Source organism: Vanellus vanellus, assembly GCF_965231255.1.
Source record: "Vanellus vanellus genome assembly, chromosome: 6".
NCBI lineage: Eukaryota > Metazoa > Chordata > Aves > Charadriiformes > Charadriidae > Vanellus > Vanellus vanellus.
Window position 1 is genome coordinate 40946086 of NC_138911.1, and position 21450 is coordinate 40967535.

The 21450-nt window shown below is 39.8% G+C and overlaps 1 protein-coding gene and 1 long non-coding RNA gene across 4 annotated transcripts in view; one reads left to right on the forward strand and one right to left on the reverse strand.

Annotated features, from left to right (window-relative positions):
• The window catches only part of PRKD1 (protein kinase D1), a 145981-nt gene extending 142481 nt beyond the window's left edge, over positions 1-3500 (reverse strand). For both annotated transcript variants that reach the window (XM_082484759.1, XM_082484760.1), the window contains exon 1: positions 3144-3500. In XM_082484759.1, the coding sequence (XP_082340885.1) occupies positions 3144-3335 (192 nt within the window). In that variant the 5' untranslated portion in view covers positions 3336-3500. The remainder of the gene's footprint in view (positions 1-3143) is intronic.
• Positions 3501-4275: 775 nt separating this feature from the next.
• LOC309673829 lies at positions 4276-18421 on the forward strand. 2 transcript variants are annotated; one of them, XR_014269346.1, is made up of 5 exons: positions 4276-4327; positions 6522-6564; positions 9026-9291; positions 10192-10281; positions 18302-18421. It is a non-coding gene; the product is annotated as an uncharacterized lncRNA (long non-coding RNA). The 2 variants fall into 2 exon arrangements; XR_014269347.1 differs by lacking the exon at positions 6522-6564 and having other exon boundaries at positions 4285-4327.
• The last annotated feature ends 3029 nt before the right edge of the window (positions 18422-21450 follow it).

Consider the following 21450-nt stretch of genomic DNA (forward strand, 5'->3'; position numbering starts at 1 on the left):
CCTGCTCTAAGGTGGCCCTGCTCTGGCAGAGGGGTTGGACTAGATATCTCCAGAGGTCCCTTCCAACCCTATGATTAGGTTATTAATGTAATTATGCTCTCTACCAAAATTAAAAAAAAAATAACCTTTGCACCTTAGGTGCTGTTTAAATACATGTTTATATATCTCTAAATATTATGTCTAAACATAAACTTCTAAATTATACAGTTTTATACATGTCCACACACATGTATATTATATATTATTTTTATATAAAACCACCATATGCCTATGTCTTTATATGGTGGTTTTATATACACACACACGCATAGATACGTACACCTATACACACACACACATCCTCTATATGAACAACTTACTCGGGTCTAAATATGCTCCACTCTGCACACTTTGAGAAGCTTAGTTCAATTTAACATAAATTTTGAGCAGCACTAAATTAAGTTGGTGTATAAATCTCTGCAGAATAAGGGTCATAAATATCTTGACTCAGGTATACCCACATTACCACGGAAGAGGATCTGTATAAACAGATCATCTGACACTGATACTGTCGAGAATTCAGCACAATCCTAAAAATAAAGTTGTGTACAGAGGACTGCTTAAATATTTAACAGCACACCACAGAGACAGAGTTGATTTTAGCAGTCTAACGTGACAGTCAAAGAGAAAAAAATCATGTTTTCTCATCCTTATATACTGCCTAAACAATCCAAACCAAACAGAGACTTTGGGACAAAGATGTTGCCTGGTAGGCCACTACTTTACAGACCCAAAGAAACTTAAAAACAAAGTGAGATTTCAATAAAATATTCTTTACAGTATAGTCTCCTGCTTGATTGTGATAAGCAAATACATCTTCCTCAGAAAATCAAGAGTAAGCAACACTTCAAATCTTTTCAAGAGAGAAAATCGTGACTCTACAACACACAAAAAGTTACCTCAAAATAGTTCTAGATACCACGTAATTTTTTTGAAAAGAGGATCTCTTCCAGTATGCCAAGTAACTTTGTACATGCAAACCATCCCACCAAGTAAAGTGATGTGTTAGTGGAGTCACGTATACAGACATACTTGCAGGTTTAAGCTTAAAACAAAGATTCTGAAGACTAAATAACATACAAATTAATCTGTAGAGTGGAGAAGGTAGAAGCCACCACCTGAAAAGAAAAAGAAAACAAACCCAAAGCCTGTCTGTCTTCCCAAAGCCTGTCTTTCTTCCATTTTTCCCTTTTTTTGAGCCACTTCTTCTCAACAGCCTTGGAAAAAGCAGGTATTTGGGCTCTGAGAAACTGTAACTAGAAGAAAGTTCCTCATTCAAGAGCGCTCTGTAGCAGCTAAATGATGCTCTCTTTTATGTAGTCAGGAAACTGCAACAAATTAAAGTATTCAAAATTTTTATGTCCGTACTTACTCAAGTAAGTCTGACTTTGAGCACAAGCCAATGCATTTAGTTTTCTTTAGACAATGGTACATTGTTAGAAAATTAGGATTGGACTCAAGTTTACAGTAAAACCATGAAATTAATAAACTACTCAAGCGCACAAATATAAAATATGCATGCAACAATCTTAACATTTCCATTAATGCTAGCAGAATAGCTTATGAATGATGAAATATTAAAAGTATTTAAGTTGTGCCTGATGTACATGTGACCAAGTAACAAGTTTTGGCTGATCTCTGAAAGCAAATATGGTAATGTGAAACAAAAGGCTATGCCTTTATTCAGAATTGAATTTAATAAAGCAGTTAACCACTTCTTAAACTAAGAAAAATATAAAATTTAGAAGTGAAGATGTATATTTCATACATTTCAACACTTCATTAGTTGCTCTTCAAAAAAAAACCGGAAACGCCACTGTTTAGTGAAGTTCAGATTGATGTGAGCTACAGACATAAGGCAAAGCTATCTACTTAAAAAAAAAAAAATAAAAATCCCTGCTTGAAATTATTTTACCGCAGTAAAAAACAGGGAGGAAAAAGCCCAAATTTCTCCATTACAACCATCCTGAATATTTAGTCTTTTTTTTTTTTTTAATCCTTTGCAATCACTATGACACTTTCATGTGGGTCTTTCACAGAACAAACACTGATAAAGTAAAACTTTATTTCAGTACACAGCATGACTGTTAAAACCCAGATAAAGGCAAAGGGCAGCGGAGGTTCAGGCGCAAGCGAGGTGGATTTCAGCCGCGCTGCCCCAGTTTTAGCAGCCTCCTGCCGAACTGCGCCTGGCGATGCTGCCGCCTCACAAGGACCCGCGGCGAGTGTCACCCCCGCAGGCGGCGCCACCGCTGTCGCCGGGGCCAGCGCGACAACCGGCCGGCGACCCCCGCCCTGTCACCCCCCCGCCGGGGCTGACTCAGTCCCCTCCCGCGGCCACCTGCCCGCTCCCGGGGCTGCCACCCAGCGCCGGCCCGCACCCCTGACTCCTCTTCCCCCTACCCCGGCGCAGCGCCCACCCCGTCGCCGTCCCGGGCCGGGACGTAGCGCTGAGCCCCCGGGCCGCGGCTCAGTGCTCCGCCGGGCGGCCCGGTGCGGGGAAGGCACGGGCAGAAGCGCTGCCCGCCGCTTTGAATCCTGGGCTCTCGGCGGTGGTTTTTCCTTGTTGCTGTTTGCCTTTTTTTTTTTTTTTTTTTTTTTTTTAAAGTGGAAAGTTTCCTCTCCCAGCAGCGGCCGGGACAACGCGCCAACTGCCCCCGGGGCGCCGCGCTGCCATCACAGCTGACAGGTTTCTGCCTCCTCACCCATCCCCCCCCCCCAAAAAAATATCCCCCCCCCCCGGCCCCTTCCGCAGCATTAAAAAGCGGGCAGATAGATCCGGCTGAGGTTTGTTTTTTTTTTGATAACAGCTATTAGTACAGCTAATTGCATCCACTGCCAACAAAATAAAAGTCAAGCTCGCATGCGAGCATCCCGCACGGAGCCTCCTCGGCACCGGGGCCGGGGAAGGGGGGAGGCAGAGGAAGAGCGGGGGGCCGGGGGTGAGGGAAACGGGGTGGGCGGCAGAGGCGGAGAGGGGCAGGAAAGTTGCGATCGGTGTTAGCCCCTGAGGCGGGAGGCCGGGGAGAGGAAAGTTTACAGCCACCATCAGCACCGGCGGGCTCGGTCGGGGGGGAGGGTGTTTGTGTGTCTTCCCTTCTTACCTTCTGGTCGACGATGGAGCAAGCCATTTCCCGGACGTGGGCGAGGCTGAAGTCCCCCGAGGAGTCCTGCAGCAGCAGCACCGGCTCCCGGCTCAGCCCGATCTGGAGGTGGAAGGCGACGCCGCCGCCGCCGGCAGCAGCCCCCAGCGGCGGCAGCGGGCTGGGCGGCCGGATCAGTGGAGGGGCGCTCATCGAAAACTTCCCGCTGGAGCCGCCGACCCAGAGCCAAAGGGGGGGTCAGGGGGGAGACGGACGGAGCAAGGGATGAGGCGGGCGCCTGGTGCGAAAAGTTTGCGGCCGCCCCCGAGGCGCCGGGCGAGTTCCCCCGCGAAGTTTCAGGGAAGTCCCGCCGCGCTCCTCCCGGGTTGAAAATGGCGGGGGGAGGTGGGGGGTTAGGGGGTAGGCGGCGGAGGACCGGGGAGGATGCAGACAGGAAAAGGCGGTGAGAGAGACGCGCAGGGTGAGGGGGGGGGGGAGGAGGGCGGGGGGAGCCCGGCCCAGCGCCGCCGAGGTGGTGCCGCCGCTCCGGCTGTTGGCGCTGTGCGCGGCGCGGGGGCGGGACGGGCCGCGCCCGCCGCCGGGACGGGCCCGCCGCCCAGCCGGGCCGGGCCGGGTTTAGCCGCGCCGCGCCGCTCCGCCACCAAACGGCGGTCGCGTCCCGATAGGCGGCGGGGGCCGAACAGCCTACGCCGGGCGGGCTGGTCCCCCGGGGGTGACGCTTCGCCTCAGTCGCCTCTGGTCACCCCGCCCGGCCCTGTCAGTGGTCTGCGGTGCTGGGGAGGGGGAGTACCGTTGGGCAGTACCTCAGAGCCGCCTTCATCCCGCCTCGCCCCGTCCTCTGTGCTCTGCCGGGCCGCAGGTGGAGGCATAGCCTGAGGAGAGCCGGGGTGTCCCATCGCCGGCAGGCAGCACGGTGGCCTCTCTCGGGCGGGGTGGCGGCAGCCCGCCCCCCGAGGACGGAGAGAAGCGCCCGGGGAGCGGGAGCTGCGGCCCGGCCCCGGCTGCTCTGCCCGGCCTCAGCCGGCACCCCCCGCTCGGCACCGCGCCGGCTCCGCCAGCAGCGTTCCCCCCTGGGTTTTGGGGAGGAAACGAGGGGCAGCTCGCGCTCATCTCTTCTCTAAATCAGCCTCCAGGGTGAGGTGCAGCCTGTGCTGAGGAGGAGCTCCCTGCCACCGACACCCAGGGTGAGTTACTCTGCCCGGCTCCGGGCATCGGTGCGAGCCTCCTCCCTTTGCACAAGCGGCACCGATGGCAACCAGCCTCTCGTCTGGAGCGCCCGTCCCTCACCTCCAGCGGGGAATCTGTGAGGGCAATAAGAAGCGTGAACTGTGAACATTGTAGGTACCGACGGAGAAACTCCTAAGCTGTATATATGGCACCTGTAAGGGTGGGAGTACTAAATGGACGTTTGCAAGTGCAGTGGTTGATCAAATTTACAAACTGCTTTTTTTTGTTTTTTTGACCGACTGTACAGCTGCAGTGTTGTTTCATTTTGATCAGCTGTCTTATTAGGACCCATTTTATTTTTGTCAGCTTGTTTCCCACCTGGGATTTGCACACACAGAGTACCTTACTGTCTATATAATTTTTGAATGTTTTGAGTTTTTGAATTTGGTGAATTTTGTTTTGAAATTGTTGTATTTTAATCTGCATCTTCTACAGACTACCAAATCTGCTGAAAATGTCAGCACTCTAGAATGAAGTGTTTACTAGTCCCACTTAGTAGACTTTTTCTTATCACATGAGGAGTAATAATCATCTTCAACCATATTCTTTGCCTTTGTTGCTGAAAGTAATACTTAATTTTGCCGTTGTCTGCAGTATTTCCTTAGGAATGAATCAACTTCAGTACAGTAGTGTACCCTGGTTATGCTGGTTAGCATTGTGATGGGCTGTTTCCTAACAGCCCTAGATGTTTTGGTGCTTGGATATTTTGGAGCATGTACGTTTACGTTCCCAGGTCAAAGCCTGCTGAGGTGTTAAAACTACTGCAAGCTTCCTGTGATCCCATGGCCCGGGCAGCTTTTCTGTACAGCAGTCAGCATGGGAGAACTGTGAGGTCTCTGTAAGCAGGAAGGGCGTGTGAGGTCCAGGTGCCATCCCTGAATGGCTGTCATAAGTTCAAATGCAAATGCAAGGCCAGAGCTGGTGGTGGTTCCTACTTCACCCCTGTTGAAAGACACTAGAAGATCCTGCAGCCTTGCTTCATTGTTCAGGTGATCCTTGAATGCAGGAACGTGTCATAAGTGTCATCAACTACTCTCAGACTCACTGTGGTGAAAGCAGATGTGGCTCTAATGGCAGTGGGGGTGGTGAGTTGTCCCCCTCTCTCCTGCCCTTGCTGTATTTAATTATAGGGTCACATAATTGAGCATTTCACAACATGAGTCACATGATGACATTTGCTTTCAAGGGAAAGAGTGGAAAAATGACAGCTGTATATTACCGTAGTTACTATACATTGTTACAGCTTTTCTGCAACTCTTAAAATAATCAAAGAGGACAGGTAGCATTAGCAATGCTGAGAATTATATATCCTTGGTTTTCTCATCTATGTGAAGTGTAGTAATAGAGCTCATAGTTTGTGATTCACCCACGGATCCATGTCCTCTGTGCAGACACGGGCACAAGTTTTTCTTCACAAAAAAAAAAAAAAAAAAAACTACAGCATTTTTAACAAGTTGTAGGTTCCTGAATTGTTTGATTAGTGTATCAGCCATGTTGAATACACCTTTGTAATCAGAATAGATGAGGGCAGACTTACTCAGCGCTGTGTCAGCCAGTCACATACAAATGCTATTTATAAAAGGATTCAGTGAAATCACATGATGTGATCCTGAGTACAACCTGGCCTGTTGTACTGACTGAAATGTCATCTATTTCATGATCCTTCCAGATGGGAGAATTACTGCGCTGATGCCAGCGAGGGTAAAAGACCATCCACAGCAGTGTGTTCTCTTGCCTGTGACCTGGTACAGTGTGCGTGCCTGGTTGAGCCAATCTGTACGTGCACAGTTGGGAAAAAACGCTGGAAGTTTAGGTTTCACTGCACCTGTACAGCTCAGTTAAGCAGTACGTGAACGGCCACATGAACTCGCAGGGAAAAAAATGAGTTTGCCATGCATGGCTACAGTTTATGCATCTAGCTACCTACAGGAAGAGGGCGGTTAGCAGAGGATGTCACTGTAACGTCATGTTATGAAAACCTCTCCCAGTTGCCCACAAGGTACAATTGCTGTAATGTTATTTCTAATTATTCTGTATTACTACAGTATGAATGGTGAACAGTGCTCTCTGTTCTCATGGATTGTATACTTGACCTTCCACTTAGATGCCTTTCTGAAACTGTTACCTTTTTTCTTTTTGTTTTTTTTTCAGCTTACTGCAGTGTATAGACGGAATTCTGTTCTATTCATTGGGAGTAAGAAACATCCCCTTCATGAAGTTTTTATTGCTTTGTGCTTTCCTCTATCTGATGTAACTGGTCCTTTTTGAACAGCCAGTTACCCATTTATCTTTCTGCTCTTTAACATAAGTGATTATATGGTGCATATGTTTTAGTTTAAAAAAAAAACACACGTAGCGAAGAATAATGCAGGATATGCCTAAACACTGGAGGTATTCCATAAGGCAGTTTATTTGACATAGATGGTGTTAGTTTTTAGGTCAAAGTTGTTTACGTAGAGAGTAGAACACAGGTCATTACGATGAGATTGTTACTACTGGTTTTGTGAGGCAGGTAGTAGAATATCATATGTAGTTGTAGGATCAGTATTTTGAAAAATAGGTTGCATGGCAGTATACTCAATAGTATAGTGTATCTTGGCAAGGGGAAAATAATAGGACTAAAGCAGAGAAAACGGTAAGAAGCAGCAGTCTCTGGAAGCTGGATAGAAAGTGAGACTGGAAATAAAGCTCAAATTTTAACCATGAAAATGATTAGTCATTAGAATGAATAAGCAAAGAAAGTGACATATATAACCTTTTTTAATGTTTTCAAGTTTAGATTGAGAGTTTACTCACACACAAGCTTTTTGGACTCAGTACAGTGGTAACTTCTTTGTTTCCCAAGGCCAGAGTAAAAGATAATTGCCTTTAGCTGCTTGTTATGTTCTTAATGGGATCCAAAGGCAGATTTTATTATCTGTGACAGCACATATGAATTCAAATATGTGAACGTAGTCATCTTTCTTTCTCCCTTGAGAGAAATGTGTCTTTTCTATCTCAGAAGGAAGGCATCATCTGTCCAGGAAGAAAGTGAGTTGGCATAAACCCTTTGTTCCTTAGGTCACTTCCGCTTGTTCACCTCTGCTGGACTCCATAGGCTGTTCCATACAGAGCAGGAGCCTGTGGAAGAGGGACTTTTCCAAGCCACTGCTGAAGATAACGAGCTTTTAATCCGTGAAAGTTTATACCTTCGACCTGCAACAACAGATCAAATGTTAAAGTAGGCAAGGACACTTTTTGTTGCTGAATCGGGCTGATACCCAGTTTTGGGTCCTACCACTAAAATTTTTCTGTTTCCCTCATCTCGCACATTCTTGACACACACACACACCTCTAGGCTTACAGCTTTGATCAGGCATCCCAATGCCATTTTTCCAAACAGTCCAGCTTCTTGGCATATTGACTTGTGCCCACAGCACAGTCCATTACAAACTCCAGATCTCTTCCTGCTAAGTAATTATTTTGTTCCTATTTTTGTATATCTGAAGTTGATTATTCCTGCACAAGCATCCTACGTTGCACGTATCTATATAGAAACCCATCCTATTTTTCCAGGCGGTTACAACAATTTGTCAAGATTATTTGAATTTGAATCACAAGCGCTTCTACAGCATTTGCAGTCTGTGTCCTTTTTGTATAACCCACAAGTTTAAAAGGTATGGTCATTATTCAAGTCATTAGTAAAGGATTGAATAAAGCAGGATGAAGTACAGACACCCATGGAATTCCATCATGCCAACACTCTTTGAGTGTTATTACCCAACTAGTTTTTTGCCCACCTCATGCTATTTTCTTCCCAACCCAATTTGCTCTGTTTGCTCGGAGGAATGGTTTATGAGACTGCGTCAAAAACCTCATCAGTCAGAAAACATCACACCTATTGCTTATGCTCTGTAATAGGAGGAAATTTGATTCATTTGGCATGATTTGTCTTTTACAACAAATCACTGCTGGCGTGATACAGATTTCACTGTTGTCTTCCAGTGTTTACATTTTTTTTGTATTGTTCTAGACTACTTTCACACATCAGTAGTGCCCTAAATACATTTTTCTACTCTGAATCTTCCAGTATCTCACCCATCCACTAATCTTCAAATACAAGTATTTATAATTTTGTAATTGCTTCAGTGAGATATTTAAATAAACCCCTAGGTTTATCAGACAGTATTTGAAAAATTATTTCAATACTTTATAACTTCTTTTGCCCCCTACTAAGTTTTTTACGTTATTAACAATGTTACTGCACTAGCCACCTGCTTGCAAAAAAGGCATTATGGATGACAGCATTATCCAATATATCTTTTCTGTTGGAAGTGGATCAATATTTCCAGAAGTCCCTTTTCATTATATTATGATCTGTGAAATGCAGATCATGTATTGTTTATTCCAACTACCAAACTTGAGCAGAAACCTCAAATTTTACAAGGAGTAAGTAGCTTTTGCATCTAGATGTGGTTTACATATTCTTTATATAGACTTAGATTTTAACACTGAACTTTCAGCCAAATCTGTTGATGTTAAGAATATGTGAACTTTTCCTGTTTCTACACTTGAATACAGACTGTGGCATTTGCATTCTTACTATGCAGCAAAGCATGCTTTATTAAAGACATGTCTACAAAAGTGAAACCATTTTTTCTTTCTACTGTTTTCAGATGCTGAAATGTTTGAAGTGGACTGCATGCTCCCATAACTTCTCTCCTGAAGCAGACACTGTTGGGGAGGAAGTTCTTTGGTTCAAAGGCAGAGCATTGAAAAAAAAAAATAATCAAGGAAGAGAGAGAAAAACAGACTGGTAAATACAACGGAATGAAATTTGGGAAGAAATGTAGAGAACTGTGATGGAAAGTAAAAGGACAGTGGAGTTGGAAATGCAAATGTCACTGGATCTGGGACCAGTATTGTGTTGGACGATGAACTGGTAAGTTAAATGTAGCTGATATCTGAAATACTGGTAAAATAGTTTTACAGGTAAGCTCCTGGGTATTTATTTGGAGAGAAGAAGCAGATGTTAGCTGTAGAACTGGTTAGAGATTTTCTGATGAGCTACTTATTTCCGTGAGAAAATTATAACATTTTAAGATCTAAATGGTTGATGTGAATACTGTCAGTAAATCTCCTAAATTGTTTTGTTTGTTGTTTTGGTTTTGTTGTTTAGTTTTTTTAAAAAATGTTTCCAATTGTTGAAATTGCTTCAGCGTGTCTAAAATGAAAGTTTTGGAGTATTATGTTCCATGACTTTCTGCTAAATGTTTTAGATAATTAGGACAAAACGTTTAAAAATATTAAGCTTAAAATTTCAAAACTCAAGTTTAAAAATCTAGGACAATTCAACGTAGTATTTTTTATAAATGGATTGCAAAAAAATATTTTTATTTTTTAGTATCTTGGGAATGGAAGTTAAAATCTGATTTAGGCTGGCAAAACTGTTTTCTGCCTATGTAAGCCTATCTCTAGGAAGGATGACTGTGGACATACAAGGTAGATAACATTAAAATAGGATCTGAAAGATTGCAGGATAAAGCCTTCTTATGTCAAACATCTACATACTCTGTTTGTTTTCTTTGAGCAAAAAATGGACTGGTTTGGGAGGGAAGAATTTTTTTGATGTGGGTTTTTTTTCCCTCTGTGCTCCAAACTGACCTCACTATACTCGAAAAATTCCGGGATAGGACATGCTCCATTTGTTCCAAAGTATGCTTTGAGGATGTTTGTTATGGCTTGACAATAGAATAACCGATGTATTCAGATAAGCATGAGTATTTTGGCGTTGTTTGTGTATATTTGTGCAAATTGTCCTGACTGGCTCTCTGGTTCTTAGGAGCATGATACTTCTGGAACAAGGTGGTCATTGCTCTTAAAACTGCTGTCTGAGAGATGTGCTTCCCATTCTGAGGATCCTGGAAATGAGGTAGTCACTGTACCTTAAAAGAAGACGTAGCATCGGCTTTGTTCAGAAATTTCTTATTGCTACTTCTTAGGTGATTTCTGAATAGTATACTCTGTGTGAAGGACACTTTTTTTATTATTGTGTACATAGCACCAGTTCACTAAACTGTCTCCTGAATGTCACTGTTGTGCAGTTCTACAGAATTCTGGGCTGCAGTGACCTGAAATTTCTCTGTCTGAGAGTCATACTTTGTAATAGTATATAACAGCTGTTTCCTCTTCAGAAATGATTACATGATTTTCACTATTTAGCTGGGGATAATTTTCAACAAGCAGCTAGTATGTTTGCTATATTTTGCTAATTTTCTTGTAACTAGATTGATAACTCTGTTAGTAAAATAGGTATGCTACTGAAAATCAGTTATGCTGTATTCCCGTTAAATTTGTTTTTCTTATAGCAAAGTTCTTGAAGTACTGTTCACTTATTAATACATACAAGCATAACTGATTTACAGACTTTGTTCTTTTACACATCAGGAACCTGTTATATTGTTATTTAACACTAATATTTTTGTGGCTGCTGTCCAAGCATCCGTGTCATTTCCACTGAAATTCTTTGGCAGTTCGAAAAATACTCCATATCCTGGGAATGAGAGTACTGCCCACGCAGAATCAGTAGTCCCACTACAACTATTTTTACCGTACTTTTATGTGGTTTGATATTTTTATCCACAACATTTGGTGTACAATATAATTTGACTAAATTAAATTATGGTTAACCTAAATTATTTAACGATTGCTGCATGAATACTAAGACCACATATGGGCCCAGGTAGTACTTAGGTGGGATTATTGAGACAATAGATATAAGACAGTTGATAAACACCGCTCCTCTATTCTTTTGTGCAAGTTTCCTTACTTGTAATGATTTAACGAGTTAAGAGAGATTGCACATAGGAACAGGGAATCAATAGATTTCTTACCTAAATTGTCATTGATCTTTTAATGTTTATTGAAGTTGGTTACTGCTGCTGCTTTGGTTTCACTACATGAAACTGAAAAGCCAAAGCTAAGAATAACGTTGTGGGGGAACCTAGTATTTTACACAGGAGGGGAGAGGATGAAGGAGTGGGGCATCCCAAGGAACCTGCAGGAGAGAGGAAGGTAAAAATGTAAAGAGGGAAGATTCACAGGAAAGGAATTTATTGCAAGGAATGCTACAATTGTGCATCACAGTGTGTTACTTGAACATGTTTGCATGTAAAAATTTAACCTTAACAATTCAGCAGGATGGGTTTTAAGATAATTAGAACTATATCTTCCTTTCATTTACAGTCACTGTCTTGCAATCTTAACTTCACTTTATCGTAGCTTTTTAGTTTGGAATTCAAATTAAGAAACATTTCATTTCATCCTTACATGCAACAAATAAAAGACTCATAAACCATGTAACCAGATACTATGTACTATATGAGCACTAAAAGTTGTTCCATACAAGCCTTGTAAATAACTTAACTCTTATAACAATTGCATCATATGTTTATTTAGGATAACCTTGTAGAACTAAAGACACACATGAAACAAAACCTCTGTTCCTGTGCCTTACTCCAAGATAGGAAAAATAACTGCACATAAAAAAGACTTAATTGCTGAATACTTCCTGAAGTAATAAAATAAAATGCCCTTTCATTTAAACCAAACTTTAGGCTTAATCACAGTGAAAAAAAAAGTGTACCTTTTCCTTGTCATAGCAGACAAATGTCTCAACACAAAGCCCTAAAGAATGCTGCAGCATTGTCATCCTTGGTTATATAAACAAGGAAATTGTAAGATACAGTAGAAAGACATTTCAAACAGGTTAACTGTGTTTGATTATGTTTAAATTTAATGGATCTTGACACAATGAAGCATGCAAAGAGTCTTAAAAATAACTTGATTAGAATAATGTCTTTCAGGGATATAAAAGAATATAACAATGTGAAATTAGATAGAAATATAGATAGACAAACAGGAGAATATAAAAATAAACACAAGTAATCTGATCTTGATTGTGCTACATACTATCAAGAATAAAGGATTTTTTAGAAAAATGACTTTTAAAAAAAAAAAACCTGAAAGTTGAAATCAAACTTATAGAAATAAGGCACACTTTTTCATCTTTCCCTGTGGAGTCTCTCAAAGAAAGTGGAGAAATTCATATGTGGATATCTTCCAAATACAAGTGGATAATTTTCTAAAAATTGTAAATTTTGTACTACTCATTATTAGGTTCAACAAGAAAGTATCAGACTAACATTCTGGGTCTATGTTGTAAAGACATGATAATATATTTGTCTCTGAAATCTCTCTTCTAGAGGTCTATAAGGCAGATTTGTTTCTCATTTCTCGAGAACTTGTTATCAACAATTTTTTAACTCCAGAACCAGGAGAGAAAAATAGACAACTTACTATGGTCGTCTTTGTGAGTGTACATCTTCTTGGATGTGTATATCTTTCTAACCACCTGTAACCTGTTTTGTTTTTTAAATATAAAAGATAATTATTTTTTATTCTAAGTATAGAACCCAGTCCTCTAATTGATTTTGCATAGGTAGCAAGACTAGCAAAGAGCATCAGTGGATTCTTTGTGAGCATAAAGATTCAGTTGTAGACTTGAAAATGCTTTGGAGGATCACGTCTCCTGGAGAGGGAAGCAAAAAAAGGAGCCTGTAGAGCCTAGAGAATTTTCCATGCAAACTTAAACTGAGACAGAATAAAGAACTTAGTCTGAATTTATGATTCCGAGAGGTGCTTTTCAGGTGTCACCTAAAGCAAGAACAACCAACATTTCAAGAAGTATTTTAAGATAGCTACACCTCTTTCAGACAGAGGTAGTGCTGGAATAGGAACCGGTATCATCAGATCCTGAGATGACATTGACCGGCTGCAGCATGCATTCATGACAAGCATCATGCACAGCTATGTACCCGATGTCATCATGTCCCTCAAACCTTTGGTGTTCATCAGTGACCAGTTCCGGCTGTGCATTCACTTCCCTACATTCCTTTCCTTCATTTTTTCCTAATAGCTGTACCATTTGTGAATGGGGAATAGGACTATCTGCAGCTCTGCACCACAGAGACAGAGAAAAAGCAGAATAAGACTGGCCATTACAAGGATATAAAATATGTTCTCAGCTACAGAGATGCCATTGCCTGCTCCGACCCATACGTGTCTGTTTGGTTTTGAGATAGGTGCTTGGCCTTAAATATAAACTTATATGGAATCTGTTCTGTCTGCCCCGAATGAATGAAGTCAAAAGTACCATTTCGAGTATGGTGTTTAACCTCAAGGAGAAATTTGTTTTCTGCACGACAGTTACTGGAGCAACTCCAATATTAGCCTGGAGGCTCAGCCAATAAGGCAAAGAATAGACCTTCTTTGGTGAGCTTCTGTGGTGTACCAAGGCACATATGTACAGAAAGTACAATGACAATGGTTTAGCACCTGATACAGGCTGCTCTACTCTTTTGCTTAGCAGGTATCCCCCTGGGTCAGGTGGTTTCCTTTCTGTAGGTTCTAGGAGCTGGAACTTGATGTGTGAATGTCTATGGACAATCAGATAATCTGGTCTTCAGGGTACCACCACTGTCACTATACCTTGATAGTTTCAGTACAGCTGTGTCATGAGATATTAGAGGTGAAGAAAAAGTTGCTAAATATTTCACCTTAGGATCTCAAATATCTTTCGGTTTCATTTTAACCTGATTCTGAATAACTCGTTTTAAAAAATTCTTATTAGTCACTAAAAAATGGAAAAAAACCCAGTTAAAAACTGAAAATGCACCTGAATCAACAAGCGTATATCTGTAAATATACATCCCTAATACCAAAAACATAATGATGGAATGCTGTACTTGCAGAGAAATGATGCTATGGTGCATTGGGGTCAGTTGCACTGGCACAAGCAAATAGTACTTATTTGTTAAAGTTTATTTGTTTCAACGAGCAAACCATAGCCAGCTTTGCAGCATACAGCACAAAGAAGGATTTAGCTTTTTGCTGTATTATTGATCATGACTAATGAGAGTCTTAAAGAACCTTTGTGATGTTAGGGTTAGTTTTCGTGTATTATGAAAGCAACACACAGTGCAGCCTCAGGAAGTGGCTCCATAACTTCTAAAGAAAAGCCACTTCCTATTTCAGTTTAATTCAGCAACTGTTGAATTATTTGAATTGTACAGCTGGAAAAGGATTTTTGCTTTCAGAAGGACTGTAAGTGGGACAATCTGAATATAGGGATTCAAGCTTTTCTGTGATGTGGGCAGATAACATATCTTTGTGATTTAATCCAGACTATGGGCTATACTTTTTTTAAATACTGTTTGTCCCTTTGCCACTACATTTTCAGATTCTAGTTATGGGTCAGGGTAAAGACTCATTTTTAATATTTCTACAAGTAAGAAAAAATATCCTTTTTCTTCATTTTTTTCAGACTTACTTTGAAGACATCTTTGCTGATGACACAAATCAGTGGACTTCCACTGGCTACCTTGCTGCTATTAGAGTAGCAATGTATTTTAGCATTTTTCTAAGTGTTTGTACCATGCTATCTGAATACCTCACTGTTTTTGAGGTATATCTTTTACAGCAGCTTTGCAAAGCAAAGCAGAACTGCTGTTCCCATATTGAGAGTTGTGAAATGAAGCACATCTGTTATTCATGATACTTTGTGAAAACAAAGATGTGCAGTCTTGCTTTAAACTAGTATACGTATAAGCTTTATACTTTGCAGTTAGCCAGCTACAGGAACACAAATTAATTTATTTAAAGCTTAATTTCATACCAGTGCACTGCGCTTTACAGCTGAGACAATTCCTCATAAATTATGGAGCACCTTGTTCTGTGATCGCGCAGGGGGTTGAATTCGGGTGTCACCAATGTCAAATTAGGTCAATAAGCACTTGCCCCCCACCTGCCTCCTGCCAAGAAAGAAGGAATACGCTCTCCTCTGAAGTGGATGGAGGCTGCATGTGTGTGTGTTGGTACAAACCTTCAACTGCTTCTTTCAGTTCAGATTTGAGCACACAGCATTGTGGAAAGTTCTTTATAAGTATCTATATAAATGTGTTACAAGTTTGTTTTGTTTTGTTTTCATAAATCTGATTTATTTGAAGAAATTTGATGAAATAGTAGTTTTAGGTAATTCTATATCTTCTTTCTTCAAGACACTGAGATGTGAACGTCCTCACAGATGTAGCAAAGAGCAGGCATTTGTCTAAAGCTTGACTCATTAAAATCCTAGGTGGTCCTGTATGGCTGGTCCATATTAATTGCAGCAATGACAGTTGGGGTCAGGGGATCGTGGAACAGCCGGTCTATATTACTTTGACCTAATCTCAGGTGATGTGGTCTAGGAAATAGTTAATTACATTTATCAGCACTCCAGTGTCTCACATCTTTAATATTAGGTTGATTGATCTTTATGCTCTGTAGACCCTTGCAGCTGTTCTTCATTGTAAGCTTCTTTCTCTGTATTCACCAAAACAGTCAAATACATTCAGTTAAGTTTCATAAATTCTGTGAGTCTTCAACCAGCAACGCAATACCTCAAAGAAGGTAAATAGAAACTGTACCGGTACAAAGCTGTACTTTAAACTCTTTAGGGACTGTGGAGGGAAAAGACAGGAGCAAATGATCAGAAAATATTTTTTTTTTCTCCTTTCAATCAATCTCCTCTCCCCCAGGGGTTTCAGTTAAAGTTTTGAATATGTTACCTTTTTAGACATTTTGCAACAGACAAAATATACGAACCATGAACTGAAAATATCAGCTACTAATATATTTAAAGATTTGAAGTACATTTAAAATACAGCACTTCATCAAACTGAGTAAGTAGTTGGTAGATTACATATGTGCTTTCCAATGAAAAATCATCTGTATTTCCAAAAGCCAAAACAATTCAGTGTGGAATGCCAAATATTATATTCATTACAAGTATTTATGTTAATTCAAGAGGATGTGAACAGTGTGCAGTTTATGTTTTTCACAGCAAATGTCACTTAACTGCATTGTAGCCACAGCAGCATATACTCCCAGCATTGTTCTAATAAAATTTTACATCTCTGCAAAGAGGCTCAATGCCAGTGGCTGTGAGAACCTGCATTTTGAATTTCCTGAGTCTGGCATATTTAAATTTTCATCCGTAACACTAGATTAAATTAAATCTTTATGTTGAATATATGGTAAGAAGCTGGATTAAGCTCTGAATTCTCTAGTTAACACTCACAAAGTGCTTCTTGAAATAAGATCACTTGGATCATTTATCCTGTATACTGTTCATGAAGATAGATGTTCAACATTTCCGCCAGAACTCTTTGTCAGAAGTTTATTCTGCCTGGGATAAAGCCCAGCTGTTGTAACTGAAGTGTTTCATGGCAAAGGTCTGAGCCCGCTTCCCTCATTCCCTCATTCCTTTCAGGAATACAATAATATATACTTGGAGGGATAGGAATCCCATGATGTTCATGAATATTATCCCACAGATAGCTATTTGCAGAAGAGAGACAGGGTTTTATGAACTTTTTGAAAATGTATTTTCAAAATATTAGCTGGGTCTATAGAACTATTTTTTTCTTTTTGCGTTTAGTGACTCTGTTTTTAAGTCTCGCTTCATTTTATGAAAACTTTGAAAGCTCTACATAAATATTTGACAGTGACTTCAAAAATATTTCTTAAATATATTTTAAACTTCACATAAAGAAATTTGTATTTGCATGCATGCATATTCTGTTCTTTTTCCACAGTACAACTTGTTTTTATTGACAAAAATGTTCACAGGAAATCAATAAACTTCAACAATCGCAGTCATATGTGCATGTAATATAAATTACAATAAATTCATCCAATTAGGGTTTATCTTAGTTATCACACTTAAACAAGAAGTTTGGATAGCAAGTTTTAATGTCTGTTCATGAAGGTAGTTTGAAAAGAATCCTTAGGTGATATTGGCTGAAGAATGGATTGGATTTAACTATAATCTGCTTAAAGACATTTCCACAGAAAGAAAGCTTTCTGCAAAAGAAAAAAAAATATTCATAATTCTTTGAGATCTTGTAAATATTTTCCATTTGAAAACAGCAGCTTTTATACTAACATGATTCTTCTCTAATAAATTTCTCATATTTGTGGACATCATACAGTTTTACTTTTGATAGTAAAAACTTCTAAAGCATTATTTCGGGATGCAATTGACCTTTTTTCTAATTCAACTATACATATTGCAAAGAACAGCCTACGCAGGGTAGCATTTGTCTGGCAATTTGTCCTCCTTTAAATTCACTGCTTAATTTGCAGTGAATTAAACATCAGAGATACAGAATAAAAGGAAGATCCACCATGTTTCCTGATGAAAGTTTGATGCATGGCTTGCTTCACATCAGAAATCTTCATAATACTTGCATAGTTCTGCCTCGGAGAAAATGGTGGTTAGGAATAAGAAGACGTGATAATGAAGGCAAATCAGTCATCTGTTTTGCAACACTCAGCTCTTTGTTACATGTAGTCTTTAATTAACAGACCAGGGACTTTTTTATTCTTTCTGACTACAACCTGACCAAACCAGAAGATATGAATTATGATCTGGCCCGGTTCTGAAACATAATAAAAAATTCAGCATTGAAACATACGGACTGACAAATCATTGTATTAGAAACATTCAACTGTGTCACATTGCAGTCTGACACCTGAGACTCTATAATAGCACAGGAGAATTTGTTAGCACGCTTCACTCCAAGAATTGCCTAAATATAAGACAAGGCATGGCAGCTGGATATAACTATCCTGGAAAAATTGGGAATTAAATTAGCCATGATGAGGTGAAGACAAATTTAATAGGTTAGTTTATGTGCAAAACTTGCACGTTCCAGGTTTATGCCAGAGTACTATGGCCTACAGACAACTTACTGGACTCCAAGGTAAGAAGAGAAATATTTTCATTTACTTTATTTTACAAGCAATTAATTCAAAATTAAAACTACTATTTTCTCTTTCTTTTGCTCCAGGCCTTCTTACCAGGATCACCTCCCTATTTAAAGTAGTTATACTCAGTACCGAAGAGACAGTTACGCCACTGTGTGTTCCATAACACTGATGGATCCATGGTGATGTGATGATTAAGGCAAGTACACTTTGTATTCTCAAAAGAAAAAATGTGTGGCCAGCATCATCTTTGGTGATTGTAACATAATCACTTCAAATTTATACCTCTTTCTTCATTCTCTTACCTTTCTTTCATATGAAAAAAACATTGAAACCTTTCAACAGGACTGAGACTATGTGTTCTCATTTGATGCTCACATTTAAAATTCCAGTCTTTGTGATATCAAGGGAATTAATATTTTTCTTTTCTCCCTTTTAAAATTGTCTCTATTCTGAAGAAGATTGACACTGACTTCAGGAGCAATTGGATTAATAAGGTCCTAGATATCTAAGTCCATGCACATTAAGCTAGTTTGTCTTTATTTTTTTGCTTCGGTGTTCCTTCTCTGTTCCAGGGCTATTGAAAATTTACCCAAAATCGTGTATCTGGTCCACACTAATGCTGAATGACTTTATATCCTGCCCCCTGAACTTTTTGAACTCATGAAACTAGAGATCCTCTTGTCCGTTAGTTCAGATGAATCCCATGTTTCTTAAAGCACTTAGCAGAGGCTCCTATAAATGAATTATTTTAAGTTCCTTAGATAGTCAATGGTGAGAGATACGCACCGCTCTGTGTTCTATGAACTGGCTCACCCTCTGGAGCCGCTTGTCTCTCTCCATTGTCTCTACAGGGATGCTGAAGGAAACATGTTCTCCAGTCCTATATTCTGCTATCATTATTTGTGGAATTTGTGCCAGCATTCATGCTTTTAAAAAGTTTTGATAGTGTTTTCAAAATGGTCCTGTTAGTCCGGTCACACTCTCAATTTCAGAGAGAGCTAGCTGCTGTATTTCAAATAATGATTTTGAAAATTCCAGTAAACATCTACTTCAAACCTTTTTTTCTCATAGTTCAATGACTTAATTTCCTAAGACTAATGGCTCCCACTTCCATGCATGTGTTCCTGATTAGATTTTTGGCCTAAGCCTCTGGAGAACAGGAAACTTGCTTCTGACATCTACAAGTAAACAAGAAGCCCAGGGCTGCTTTAGAGCTCTGGCTGGGCAGAGCCTCCAGAGGTTGTGGTACTCTCTACTGTATTTGTCACTGAGCAAGAAGGAAAACTGATTAGGCCAGGCCTTGTTTCCACTACACGTGTGTAGCAGCTTGGAGTATTTCAGTTAAAGCAGATCTTGTTTGGAGGAAAAAAAAATAGTTTTTATTATCCTCTGCTGACAGAACAGGTGACAAAAGAATGACCTGAATGTGCCAGGGGAAAGAAGAGAGTACAGCTGTTTGTGCAGCTTTTCAGTAAAATGACTCAAAATACTGGCAACCGTGATTTGTGGGGGATATTGGTTTTGCCTTTTGGATCTGGTTTTGGGGGTTTTGTTGTTGTTTGGGGTTTTTTTTCTTAGACTGCTGCTAACCCTGGACAGTTTCCCAGTGCAGGTTATTGAAACCACACAAACAAGGTAATTTCTGGGGTTTCAGTTGTTTTGTTTTGTTTTGTTTTGTTTTGTTTTTTAATTTTCAGGAACTTTGCATTACTAGAACAATATTTAAATAATTTCATCTGGTGATGTTACTGATAATTCCACATAGCAGGATATCTACATTGAATTTGAAGTACAGAGAATATTCCACAAATTAATCAAAATGTGGATATCCCTGTTCATCTCTTCTGTGTTAGTCTTTGTCATGTATTACTATGTATCTTTTGGGGGGCTTGCTGCTTTATATACTGGTGGCATATTGGAGATTTGCGTGATAGGAATGTCCTCCTGCAATTTTCTGTGTTGTGGTCCTGGTAGGTGGTAATGTGAAAAAGAATAAAAACATGTGATGGAAGTTAATTCCTCAGGAATACTCCACAGTTGATTGTGGCAAACAAAGGAAGAGCATTCAGGATACATTCACTGCTATCATACTGCAAGAGAAGTGTAAAAAAAGTTATTGTTGTATGTAGTGTTATACCTAAATATACAGTTGAAGCTTTAGTTTTTGATCTGTTTGACATATTTGGAGCATGTGACAAGATCTTCAAAAATTTTCCACTTTCTCAACTAGCCTTCAACACTTGTGAAATAAACTGACTACAGAGTGCCATGTTAAAACTCCATTCTCTTTTCCTTGTCTTTTTTTAACAGTAATATGTTCACAGGGAATAGATTCAAGACTCTGGACTGAATCAGGCTGACAGTCTTGCAATATTATTAAGTAGTGAATGTTGTTTATTTTGGCCTACTTCCAGAAGTCTTTTATTCTTTTATTGCTTACCTTTTTTCTACATTCTCAGGGAAAGATTATTTTTCCCACGTGAAAAGAAGTGACCAAAAATATTATAATGGCTGAGGTTAATAGTGTTACTCAGTTCTAATCAAAAGTCATGTCTTTTCATCAGCATTAAGCATCTTTATTATCCAAAAAGATAATTAAGATAATTGTCCTTTTCACATTTGTATGGTAAGTGTCATTTTGTTATCGTGCATAGCATGTATGTATGTAACATGTATATGCAGTAAGCCATTTAAATGAAAAATGATTTGCTAGAATTTTTAATGATTTGTGCAAACTCAATTTTTTGATCTAAAGAAGTTCCACTTTGAAAAAGCTTTTTTTAGTTACCTTTTTTTAGTAACACATTTCTTGCAAAAATGGCTACTGGCTGAAGACTTAAACAGTTCAGGCTGTTCTATAATTAGTGTCTATATTTTTTAATATATTTATAATTAGAGGAAACCTCTGGATGTGTTTTAAAAAAATGTATCTGAAGGTGGATGAATTAAGAGATTGTATTGCGTGTTATGTCTATGTGTGTGAGGGGGGAACAGAAAAAAGTATGACAAAGAATGAAATGCTACAGAATTCCAAAGAAATGCCGGGAGCCTGATCCTCAAAAAAAAAAGCTTGGGAGCAGCTTTTTGTTCTGATTGCTAACTGAAGCATGGCAACGTACACAAAGATAGTATCTCCTACTTTATTCCTTCTGTGTACAAAAAAGAGATTTTTGTACTTTTTTGATAAATAAATAAGATTGCATTAAAGACATGGTTGGCTTCACTAGAA